Source organism: Octopus bimaculoides, chromosome 30 (genome assembly GCF_046866305.1).
Source record: "Octopus bimaculoides isolate indiv1 chromosome 30, ASM4686630v1, whole genome shotgun sequence".
Lineage (NCBI taxonomy): Eukaryota > Metazoa > Mollusca > Cephalopoda > Octopoda > Octopodidae > Octopus > Octopus bimaculoides.
This window is the reverse complement of record NC_142957.1, coordinates 3,355,511-3,367,864: the sequence shown is the minus strand read 5'-3', so window position 1 is coordinate 3,367,864 and position 12,354 is coordinate 3,355,511. Positions and strand designations below refer to the sequence as shown.

Genomic DNA, 12,354 nt, shown 5'->3' with positions numbered 1-12,354 from the left:
GCCTCTCGTTTCAGGGAAAGGTGAAATTTTACCTGCAATATGGATCTCAGCCATAAACCAACATATCTTGGAATATTTACACTTACAAAGCAGCGAGATGGCAGAAACGTTAGCACGCCGGGCGAAATGCTTACCCGTACTTCGTCTGTCTTTATATTCTGAGTTCATATTCTGCCGAGGTCGACTTTGCCTTTCATCCTTTCGAGGATCCATAAATTAAGTAACAGTTGCGCACTGGGCTCGATCTAATCGATAGGTTCCCTCCCCCAAAATTTCGGGCCTTGTGCCTAGAGTAGAAAAGGAATATATTTACTTCCATCTAATCCGCTAAATATTTCCATCATTTAGGTTTTCAAGAAAATTTTGTGGAATGTTGAAAATAAGTACTGCTTCTTTAAGCGATATTTGAAATGAAACTGAAGTATTACAGTATTTCATTTCAAAACACAAAGAGGTAATAATAAACCAGATTTAATCCTTTATTGAGAAAATTGAAAGATTACAGTAGTAAAAGTAAATTAAATGTAACAAGGAAAATTTTCAGTTTTTCTGTTCCAAGAAATAGTCAGGCACGGAAACTTGTTTAAATTACATTATTGTGGATTATAGTCTCTCGGTTGCACAATATTGTATTAAAAGGTACAAATAACGGTTCTTTACAAGAAACATATTTAAGGTTATATACAGTGAAAATATGATTTTATGACGAAACATATAACCAAAGACGATTCCTGGAGGCATTCCTTATTTCTTGGAGATATTCTTTATATCGATTCTCACTTAGAAGTTGGTTTCTGCTCTTCTATCTCATTACCAGAACTTCTACCTGACAACATAAATGAGAAAACGATATAAAATATAGATATACATACGTGTACAGATATACAAATATAATATAACATTCCAATATTACAAGTTATAATCGAAAGATGAAATATCAAATACTTAGGATAATGTTTATATTTAATTCCTTTTCCCCCAGAATAAAGTTCCATACACCTGTACTCCTTAGATGACCTCGGCTTCTTAAATTCATGCTCTTCCTTAATGGGGTTGGAGTTATTGCAAATTAGTGGTCCCTGAGGCATAGAGCCGACCAGGTCAACCAGGGCTTGATTTTTGCTGGCAACACGATGCCAATCCCTACATTCCGGTCCCATTTCAGGCTCTCTGCATCCGGGTCCCATGCTAGCAATTTTGCATCCTTGTCGCACGCTAAAATGTCTGAATCCCGGATCTGCGCCAACTCCTCTGCATCCTGGGCCCAGGTTAGCGTCTCTGCATCCTGCTCCTATGCCAACCTTTTTTCATCCTGGTCCCATGTCAAACTCTCTTCATCCTGATTCCATGCCAAACTCTGCAACCTGATTACATACCAACTTCTCTGCATCCTGGTCCCATGCCAACCATTCAGCATCCTGATCCCATGCCAACCTCTCTGCATCCTGATCTTATGCCAAACTATCTGCATCCTGCTGCATGCCAACCTCTCTGCATCCTGATTACATACCAACTTCTCTGTATGCTGGTCCCATGCCAACCTCTCTGCATCCTGCTGCCATGCCAACCTCACTGCATCCTGATGGCATGCCAACCTCCCTGCATCATGGATCCATGCCAACCTCTCTGCATCCTGATCCCATGCCAACCTCTCTTGATCTTGACCCCATGCCAAACTCTGCATTCTGCTTCCATGCCAATTTCTCTGCATCTTCATCCCATGCCAAACTCTCTGCATCCTGATCCCATGCCAACCTCTCTGCATCTCGCTCCCATGCCTACTTCTCTGCATCTTGACCCCATGTCAACGTCTCTGCATCCTGATCCCATGCTAACCTCTCTGCATCTTGACCCCATGCCAACCTCTCTGCATCCTGATCCCATGCTAACCTCTCTGCATCCTGGTTCCATGTCAAACTCTCTGCATCCTGATCCCATGCTAACCTCTCTGCTTCTCGGTCCCATGCCTACTTCTCTGCATCTTGACCCCATGTCAACCTCTCTGCATCCTGGTTCTATGCCAAACTCTCTGCATCCTGATTACGGGTCGCAAACACCGATAATTCCTAAAGCCGAGTTGAAGTATAAGTAATTCTCAAAACCGGTTAAAAAACGGTTTTCACGGATTTAACGAAGAAGTTTGTTGTATATTGTATCTTGTTTATATACATACACAGAGAAAGAGAGAATGTAACAGGTTGACTGAAATGCAAAATACGTTGATGGTGCCTTTATCTGTATGTATGTACAAACAATAACAAAAAATAATGGTATTATATTTATTTAATCAGGAATGCAACGTTTTTCCAAGTCGTTTTATTTCTGAGAATCAATGAAGTTTCTTGACTTGCTTGATGATTCACTTTCCTTCGAGAATATTCTTTTAAAAAACACAATGCATTCAGTGTTTTACCTGACAAACTTGTCCTAATTTTGTGCTGAAAAGTCCAGTAATTGAAAAAGCTCTTTCCGACTGGTCACTAGTTGCTTTAGTTGTAAGCAATGCTCTATAAAGTTTTTCGAGCTTTTCACTTCTGTTCGAAGTTGCTTCAAAATATTCGAATTCTTTAGAGATTTCAAATCCATCTGTTACTATCTTGGGCTCTTCATTCGTTTTCTTCATTGCGCTTCTGTATTCACGCATGAGTTCATTACCTTCGTAAGTAGATGGGACACCAGTAACACTTGTTTTAGATTCCCTCCTATTTCATTTTCTTTGCATAATTCTGTTGTGTTCTTGGCGTCATGTTCAGGAAATAATCTCCTATATGTTTGTTCAGCATACTTCCTTAAATGTTGTTTCGTTAAAAAAATGAAAGGTCCAGATATTGATTCACCTTTAAACTTCCTTGGGTTATGTAAATACCTCAAGAGAGTCAAGGTTTCGACATTTCTTCTCTTATGATATCTATGCATAAGTCTTTCACGAAGACTCAAAACCAAAGGGTTGCCGACGATATTAAGTTTATTCAATAAAAATTCTATAGAATAATCTGCTTTCAGTAAATCTGTATCATCAGCGCAAATAGCCTTCAAAATAATTTCTACTGGATGCAGAATTTCATATAGTAAATCGAGAGATTTCCATTCTTCATCAGCTACGGCAGCTGTGGAAAGTACTGTTCGTAGAGCATTTGGAATGCAGCTTTTCAATTTCAAAGATCTCTCAATCATATGGAATGTGTTATTCCATCTAATTCTGCAATCCAGTATAAGTTTATATTCTCTGTTATCAAAGTTCGCTCGTACAAAATCTGGCAAAATTTCATTTTTGTAGGAGATTTACGGAAAAGTTTTGAAATTGTTCTTACTTTATTTAAAACTTTGTTAAATTCAACCATTTTCTGAGCCAAATCTGTTTGAAAAAGTATGTCTTGTTGGTTTATGTCAGCTTCATCATCACTATGGTCTGTTATAGCAATCTCTTCACTTTTTTTATCAGTCTAAATCAGTTGAGACAATAGTTTCAATATTCTTTTGATAGAGAATGTCGATCACAGACAGATGTATGCAATGTGTGAGACATTGTTGGTGATCAAGTCATGTTTCTTTTCCGAATTTCACCATCATAGAAGCACCATCCGTCGTACAGCCAACAACGTTTATATTCAAATCCAATCCAAATTCACGAAGGCGTCCTCTCACAAATTGCTCTGTTCTCCTGCTATTAAGGGAGCCATGGATCTCAATAACACCCAACGACCAATGATTGTCTTTCTCATGAACATTTATGTTCATATATCGTTCATTTTGAATTGATGTGTATTCATCCAATGTCAATGAGTAGCGAATCCCCAGCGCTACTTCTTTTCCGAAATAATGAATAAGTTCTTCTTTCTTGGTTATGTAATAATTCATCACCATATTCCTGACTCCGTTTGCAGTTGTTGGTTGTAATTTATCATATTTGCCTTTCTGACTATGAAGATTTCTTTGTATAAAATCGCTTTTGGCAATTGAATTGAAAGAGAATCCATCCATAGCAGCTAACTGTGAAACTTCTTCCATTGATTTCTTTGTTAAAATGTGTTCCATTGTTCTTGTCATCTTCACAGAAGGCTGGTTTTCATCTTGATTTATGTCAATTTGATGAATTTTCTTCAAGTGCAAGATCAGAGATGGAGTAGATCTTCCAGAAGACTTCAGTGTCATATCACACATATTGCATTGAGCTTCCTCTTTGTTTTCCCAATCGAAAAAAAAACCAAACAGTTGATTTTCCTTTTATCATGCTAGGGCTAATGAAAATAATTAAGAAAAAATTTAGCTAGTGTTACTTCTTTGAAATGAATCTGGAATTGGTTATTACATATGCTCAACGGGAACGATCACCTGACTGAAGACTAACAGAATCCCCTTGACTTGCTATGAATAAACTCTGTTACCTCCAAATTCAAAGAGTCAGCCGGGGGTTAGCGAAGGAAATGGCAAGGTGCTGATCTAAGGTTCAAGGGGAGAGAAGGGGAGAATTGATATGTTACGATATGTTTCAATGAAACAGGCTGCACTCGCAACTAAAGACGACCGACAACAGTTCCATTAGCTCAATTTCAACGATATTTATTCAAAAGAAAAAAATGGAGAAGTATTTTGCGAAAACAAAACATAGAAACAGTGAGCATTAAAATCTGTATTGGCAAATACGTTTCGGTTTTACTGGTCATAATATAAAACCGGTTTCGAGCCCTAATCTTGATCCCATGCCGACCTCTCTGCATCCTGGTCCCATGCCAACCTCTCTGCATCTCGGCCCCATGCCTACTTCACTGCATCTTGACTCCATGTCAACGTCTCTGCATCCTGGTCCCATGCCAACCTCTCTGCATCCTGGTCCCATGACAAACTCTCTGCATCCTGGTCCCATGCCAACCTCTCTGCATCCTGTCCCATGCCAACTTCTCTGCATCCTGGTCCCATGCCAAACTCTCTGCATCCTGATCCCATGCCATACTTTCTGCATCCTGGTTTCATGACAAACTCTCTGCATCGTGATCCCATGCCAACCTCTGCATCCTTATCCCATGCCAACCTCTCTGCATCGTGATCCCATGCCAACCTCTCTGCATCTTGGTACCATCCCAACCTTTCTGCATCCTGGTCCCATGCCAAACTCTCTGCATTCTGATCCCGTGACAACCTTTCTGCAACCTGTTTCCATGCCAACCTTTCTGAATTCTGGTCCCATGCCAACTTCTCTGCAACTTGGTCCCATGCCAGCCTCTCTGGATTCAAACTTTCTGCGCTCCGGTTCCATTGCAGCCTCTCTGCATCCTGATCCCATGTCAACCTCTCTGTATCCTGACCCCATACCAACTTCTCTGCATCCTGGCCCCAAGCCAACCTCTCTTCATCCTGGTCCCATGCCAATATTTCTGCATCCTGGTCCCATCCTAACCTTTCTGCATCCTGGTATCATGCCAAACTCTCTGCATCCTGGTGCCATGCCAACATCTCTGTATCCTTCTCCCATGTCAGCCTCTCTACTCATTTGTAAATTTTCTTCTTGGTATGCAAAAATACCGGACGTAACAGCTTATGATTTTACAAGCCATGCGCATATAAGTCATTGGACTGATTACTGTCCCGGCTTCGAACCAGGCGGGTATGTGGTGATGATAAGGCCGTGAAATGGCAAAACATCGATTTCTATCCGACCTAAATGCTATTGAGGGTGAGTTATCTCGCCTGTCCACGGCTCTAAGGTATTTTAACACCGGTGAGTTGAGAGCTATATACTCCGCTATTTACTGCTACACTTTTTACAGAAAGTTTAGTCAGGCATCAACCAAACCATATTGATTCCAGTATCTTCCATACTTGTTAGGTTTTATTGGAGAAATACAAAGCTGATTACAATTTTGATAATAATCAGCTTTGGATTTCAAAAGTGATTGTAATTACTTACACCATTTGTACCAAATATATTCAAGTATTATCATCTTTCCATTCAAGTATTTCCTCCAAATTTGTTACTTCATATCTTTCAGAAAAGTAGGTATTTTTTTAGTAAATTTCTCTTCAGATAACTTTCAGATGATGTAAATTATATTGGAATTTAGTTTTCATCCTAAATTCACGTTTTAATGATGTAAAATACAATTAAGTTAGAAAAATCACTTTTGAGGCCTATTCCACCTTTTTTCTTCATAAAATGCATTTTTTCATAGATATTGGCAGTTTTTGAAATAAAGCAGATCATCAGATTTGAATTTGTTGATATGGCTATATGGCATCCTAGGATTCCTGCTATTTCTAGCATAGTAAATGACCATATAGAGGATGGGCTCCCTGTGTGTTTGTTTAAAAAGAGAGTTATAATTCAAGTCAACATAACACCCGATTTCTTCATGAAATCTAACACTGTCTTTGAATGTTTTGTATTATTCCGAATTTGTTTACCGAGCGGGTAAATACGATGAAATTAATAAAAGATAGAAAGGAAAATTAGACGTAAAACTTACCAGAAAGATTACACAAATTGGGAATCAAATGTGTGAACATAATTTTGCGACTGCAATTAGCATTAATAGCAGAGACAGAGTCACTAATTTCACCATTGTATTGTTCTATGCTTTTTCTGAATTATCAAACTATAAACTAATTCTGCTTAAACACTCAAAGTAGATTATCCTCCCTCCTTTTCGTTTCTCGTGTCATCATAACAGTGGTCAATTCCAAATCCTACACTAAAACATCTGTCCAGTTAATATTCAAGAATTCTTTCCTGACCCATGTTTTTCGTGCAAACATCAACCACATCGAGCTTACCAACCTGTCTCTTTGTATTTGAACAGTTTATAAAAAATAATAGAAATTGAAATGCTTACCTGAAACAAACGTGAATTATTACTGTAAGAACAAGACAGACAAATGATATTCCACAGCCAATGTTAGACATAACAGATAAAGATTTAACATTTTTTATATCGTCTTCATTTGCGTAGACATCCTAGAATAGAAACAAACAATGTGTATAATGTTGGTGTAGGAGATGAGAACGACTGCATGCTGTATTATTAATGTTCCTTACAACGCTGACAATAATAGAGACATTAACAGTGACCTGACTGTATAATCTCCGTCCTGGTGATATCAGTAGAACTCATATGGACTTAACTAACATGTTTAGTAGGTCAGCTTTTCCTTCAGGTTGAAATATTTACCATAGACAGGGGAATGGTTTATTGCTGTAGGTAGCAGAGGTATTAACTGACAGGTATTGGATAGATGTATATTCTATGTATATTGCTGACATGAAAGTCTAGGGCGAAGAAATCCGATGAACTAGAGGAAAGATTTTGTAATAGAATCATGAAGGGACCAAAGTTTAATGTCTGAGCAACAAACACACCTCAACATAAATGAAGATATTTAAATCAAGAAAGATGATTCTGACCATCTCTATGCCATTCACATAAACGCTGGAGGAATCACCATGCAATGGAATTAAAAATGGTGGCTTCGTACATCTGAAAGGCATCATCCTGAGTATAAACTATAAACAACAGCAATGGCAACAAAAACAACAGTGACGTTTTACAATATATCAACCTTATATATTTACCAAGATACCCCCCAACACAAAGTCTTGTGTGTATGTTATTATACAACTCTTTTAAAATTATTGATGCTTTGACATAACTGCCAAATTACAAGTAATTAACAACTTGTCATAATGTTACTAACCATTAATAAAGCAAAACTTATAAGATGGTCACAGGAAAAGACTGCTTTCTTTCCAGGTACATAATCGGATATCTTACAGCCTTTTGTTGACCAACGAGGATCCTCTCCTGGAGATTCATCCCAGTAAACCCATTCTGGGTTGGCGGCATTCTGAAACAAATTAAATTCTATTAATTTAATCAAATTCTATTAATTTAATCAAATTACTTTGTAATTAGAATGCATGTAATTATGATATGTCTCTTACGACTTACAAAAACATCGAAGGTCATTAATGTTTGGTTGGTATTGACATTGTGAACTCCATATCAGATGCTGTGACATAGTTTAACTGACCATTCCATCTTGTTTATAAATCTGTCTTTTCTCATAATTTACATTGCATCGTCATAACAATGGAAGAAAAAGATGTTGGATGGAGTGGTTCAGGAAATATTTAATGAAATATAAAATGATGTAGTGGTCACGGCTGGGATGTGTTTCATCATAGGTCTGCTGGGTTAGTGAGGCATGAATATAAACAGTAACAATAATAAATACACTTCTATTACCTGGTGTATTAAATTGAATGATATTTTAACTGGTTCATCAAGGTTGCTTATTGGAATGTTAGGAACATTGGCAGCCAGAACATAGCTGTTAATCTTAGTATTTCCTTTGGAGTTTTGTGTTACCTGTAAAGAGAAGTTATTAAGTAAATTAATTTATTCAATGGAATACATTGTTAAAGCATGAAATGACCAAACGTTAGTATTGTTGTATTTGGACAATTTTTAGGGAAGGGGGCTAGTTGATTAGATCGATCCAAGTACATAACTGGTACTTAATTTATCAACTCCGAAAGGATGAAATGTAAAGGGGAACTTGGCATAATTTGAACTCAGAACGTATAGACGAAATACCTCTAAGCGTTTCGCCCAGCGTGCTAACAATTCTGCCAGCTTGTTGTCTTTATAATACATTATATTATACAATAAATATTCCATGGGAGTCCACACATGGTGGTTGTACTTGTTTTAAGGAAAGGATAGTTCGGGTTACATCGAAACTGTTTACATAAAAGCTGATGGTACTTAACAAGTTCCTTTGGTAGACAAGTCAGGTGTATAGACTCACTTATTAGCACCTTGTATAGACAAATATCTAACACAGACTCTGGTTGACAGATAATAGGTCAAGAGAAATTTAGCGGTTGAAATTATTCTCTAGTCCTAATTGTGAGTATAGATGTGTATATATATATGTATGCATGTATGTATGTAGGTGCATGCGTCTGACTGTCTTTATGTATGTAGTGTGTGCATATAGCCTAGTGGTCAGGGTGTTATAGCATAGAATTAAAAGTACAAATTTTTCAATCTTTACATATACATTATCTATCTATCTATCTATATATATATATATATATATATATATATATATATATATATATAAGGTCACAATACATGTATTGAAGCGCTACGTATAGTTGAGATAACTTAAACATGTTCTTCGGGCGCAAACCTCATATCATAACGAACTAAAGAAATTGAATATATATATATATATGTATATATATATATATATATATATATATATATATATATATATATATATATATATATATATATATATATATATATATATATATATATATATATTGGGATAAAAATCCAAATTTACAGGTAAAAACTCAATTAAATTCAATTTATTGAAAATTGAAATTAAATTAAGCTTGAAATACAATTTAAATGAAGTTTTAGGTTAAACTAAAATTATAAACTAACAAAAATTAATTTACATAAATTGATATATAAAAGTAATTATATCACCATTAAATAAAGGAAAAAAAAACATTTAACAACATTATTGAAAAGAAATACAAAATTTATCTAATCAAAACTTTAGTTTAATTAAAATTATAAATGTTGAATTAACTTTAATTAGAATATAAACTAATAATCAAAGAAAGTAAATAAAAAAACTACTTATCCCATAAAACAAAAAGATATATTAAACAGTATTAATGGAAAAAAATTCAAACCTAATCTAATTGAAGTCTTGGTTTAGGCTAAGATGATAAACTTAATACTATTAACTTAGTGTTAAAAAAGGTATCGACTAAAATGATCATTAAAAATCAATTGAATTAATATGAAAATACATATTTTTTTAAACAATGATATAAAATCATTTAACAAAGATAGAATCAATACTTATCTCAACGTTGCTAAATATATATAATGACTCACCCTAGACACAACAAAATTTACTTCGACACACGAATTCACATAAAGAATCTGACAAACCAAATAGAAAACGAAATATATGTATGGTGTTCGACCTAAATCTGACAATTTCCATAGAATGGAGAGAAAACAACAATATCCCTTCCAAATATTAAAGTATTCTCAAAAATCAAAACAGTGTCAACAGGTTTATGACTGGAAGGTAATAGTTTACTGGACGTATCTGTCCTCAGCTGCCACCACGGTCGTGAGACATCATCGGAACCTGACAAATGCGTTTCTCACCGGGTACCTGGTTTTTTAACACTTCTCTGATCTTAGCAACCAGCTCAGCCTTGCTCCTGCAGGCAGGCAGGCTGATGTCTTTCTCAACCTGACCCTCACATAATAATCCATGGGATTGCAATAGGGGGAATTAGGAGGTCAGCAACTGGGGTTGCTGAAGTTGTAAAAATTCTTTAACAATATCATCTGACTCTTTTCAGGAATTGTAATGGGCCGTATCCTGCTGCCACACCTACGGCCTTACAGCAGCAACCCCTCCCGCTAAGTAGGCTTTTTGAATTCAGCTTAAATCTCTTTTCATAGGTGAAACAACGATATAGGACCAAGAACACGTGTCTCACAACAGGGGAGGATGCAGGGCTACACCGCTCTAAATGTGTTTGGATGACAGTACAATATAGACAATGGTAACGAGATGACAGGTTACAACGTCAAGGTACAGGAAGGAAAGTATACGAGGTTATACAGAAAATGGAACAAAGGAAAAGAATGTGAAGGTAAAGAGTGTGTAAAGAGAATGACAGAGGGTAAAGACGAGGCAAAAGGTGAATTGTGGGAGTGATGAACAAAGATAAAGGTGTGGCTCACAGTGAAGATGATTATGGAACAGAGGGGTTGATGAGAGAGAGAGAGAGAGAAAGAAGTGGTTCAAGAAGGAGGAAGTGATAGTGGTGGCGCAAGAGTCATGGTGAGTGGATTTGGTGGACGGAAACTGAACAATAACAGTTCTACACACACACACACACACACACACATACATACATACATACATACATACATACATACATACATATATATATATATATATATATATATATATATATATATATATATATATATATGTGTGTGTGTGTGTGTGTGTATGTATGTATTCATATGGGAAATAATAAGAAAAACTCAACCTTATAGAAATAGTAGATATGTATGTGAATTATGTTCTATGGAAATATATGAAATTTCTAATCTTAGAAATAATCCTAACCTAATCAATAATAGATTAGACCTTAGAGTATCATGTGTACACTGCTCTACTCGCACTTTTAAATTTTTTTTTAAAGTACTTAAAATTGTCAAAATATAGTATTTCAACTTCTACCATGTTCATCTTGGGTTACTAATTAGCACATATTTTAAATTGGAAATTGAACCTTTATAACACATATTTCTGATCTCTCACCTTAACATACAATCTTCTTGTGATAACTAAGATTTCAACTTTATTCCATGAAAGGTATTTTTTCACACTACTTCTGCTACTGCTGTTAGTTCTTAATATGTATCTTAACCCTATGTAGCTTATTAGAATAGGAAGTTTTATAAGTTCTTAATGTCTTTCATTAGTTCCCAAAATGTAAATTTATTTTATTTTATTTGATGCTTGACTCTAAAAAGATCCTTATTATTATTACATTATTTCAGGGCTTGTAGTGGTAATGTCGTGTTTATTCTATATCTTGACTTAAATAAATCTAATCCTTATTCCATTAATAATCTGTTAGTCTTAATACAAGTTCATGACTATATAAAATAGTATAATTAAACTAGTAATCAATTATCATGTTTCAATATTAGATGTCCTTGTTAATTCCTACTATTTTTCTTTTTTGTCCCTTAAACCTTAATAAACCCATTATTATAAACTATATTAATCCTATACTAATTCTTTACATTATAAAAATTAAAGCTTACCATTTATGTTTTTAAAATAGTATTATTATAGTATTATATAGTATTATATAAAATAGTATTATATAGTATTATATAAAATAGTATTATATTATTATTTTAGCTTAAATTTCTTAAATAAATTTTTTGAATAATTCAAAATAGTTTTCTGAGCCCAATATATATAATATTCTTAAACTTTACACCTTATCTATAGCCTTTGAATTCAAAATTGACACTACTTCAGGGTTTTGTATAAACTAATTACATTTTTATTATTAACAATTTTATTATTAACATACTTCTTATTATTAATATAATAATTAAGCTAATATTGATATCTATAAATTTCCAATACTAAGTCTATGTAAAACAATACTGATGCTTTATTCAGACTAAAGAAAAAGCCCTGTTGACCTAAATGCTTAAGGTTTAATTCCCCAACATTATGATAGCAGTAAAAAAACCCAACATAAAATAGTGTTGCCAC

At 35.0% G+C, this 12,354-nt stretch overlaps 1 protein-coding gene across 5 annotated transcripts in view; it reads right to left on the bottom strand.

The window, feature by feature from the left end:
* Nucleotides 1-465: 465 nt before the first annotated feature.
* LOC106869324 (uncharacterized) overlaps nucleotides 466-12,354 on the bottom strand; it is a 107,045-nt gene continuing 95,156 nt past the window's right edge. For all 5 annotated transcript variants that reach the window (XM_089346165.1, XM_089346164.1, XM_089346167.1 and 2 more), the window contains 4 exons: nucleotides 8,238-8,360; nucleotides 7,687-7,836; nucleotides 6,828-6,949; nucleotides 466-826 (listed from right to left, as the gene is read on the bottom strand). In XM_089346165.1, coding sequence (XP_089202291.1) covers nucleotides 823-826; nucleotides 6,828-6,949; nucleotides 7,687-7,836; nucleotides 8,238-8,360 — 399 coding nt within the window. In that variant the 3' untranslated portion in view covers nucleotides 466-822. The remainder of the gene's footprint in view (nucleotides 827-6,827; nucleotides 6,950-7,686; nucleotides 7,837-8,237; nucleotides 8,361-12,354) is intronic.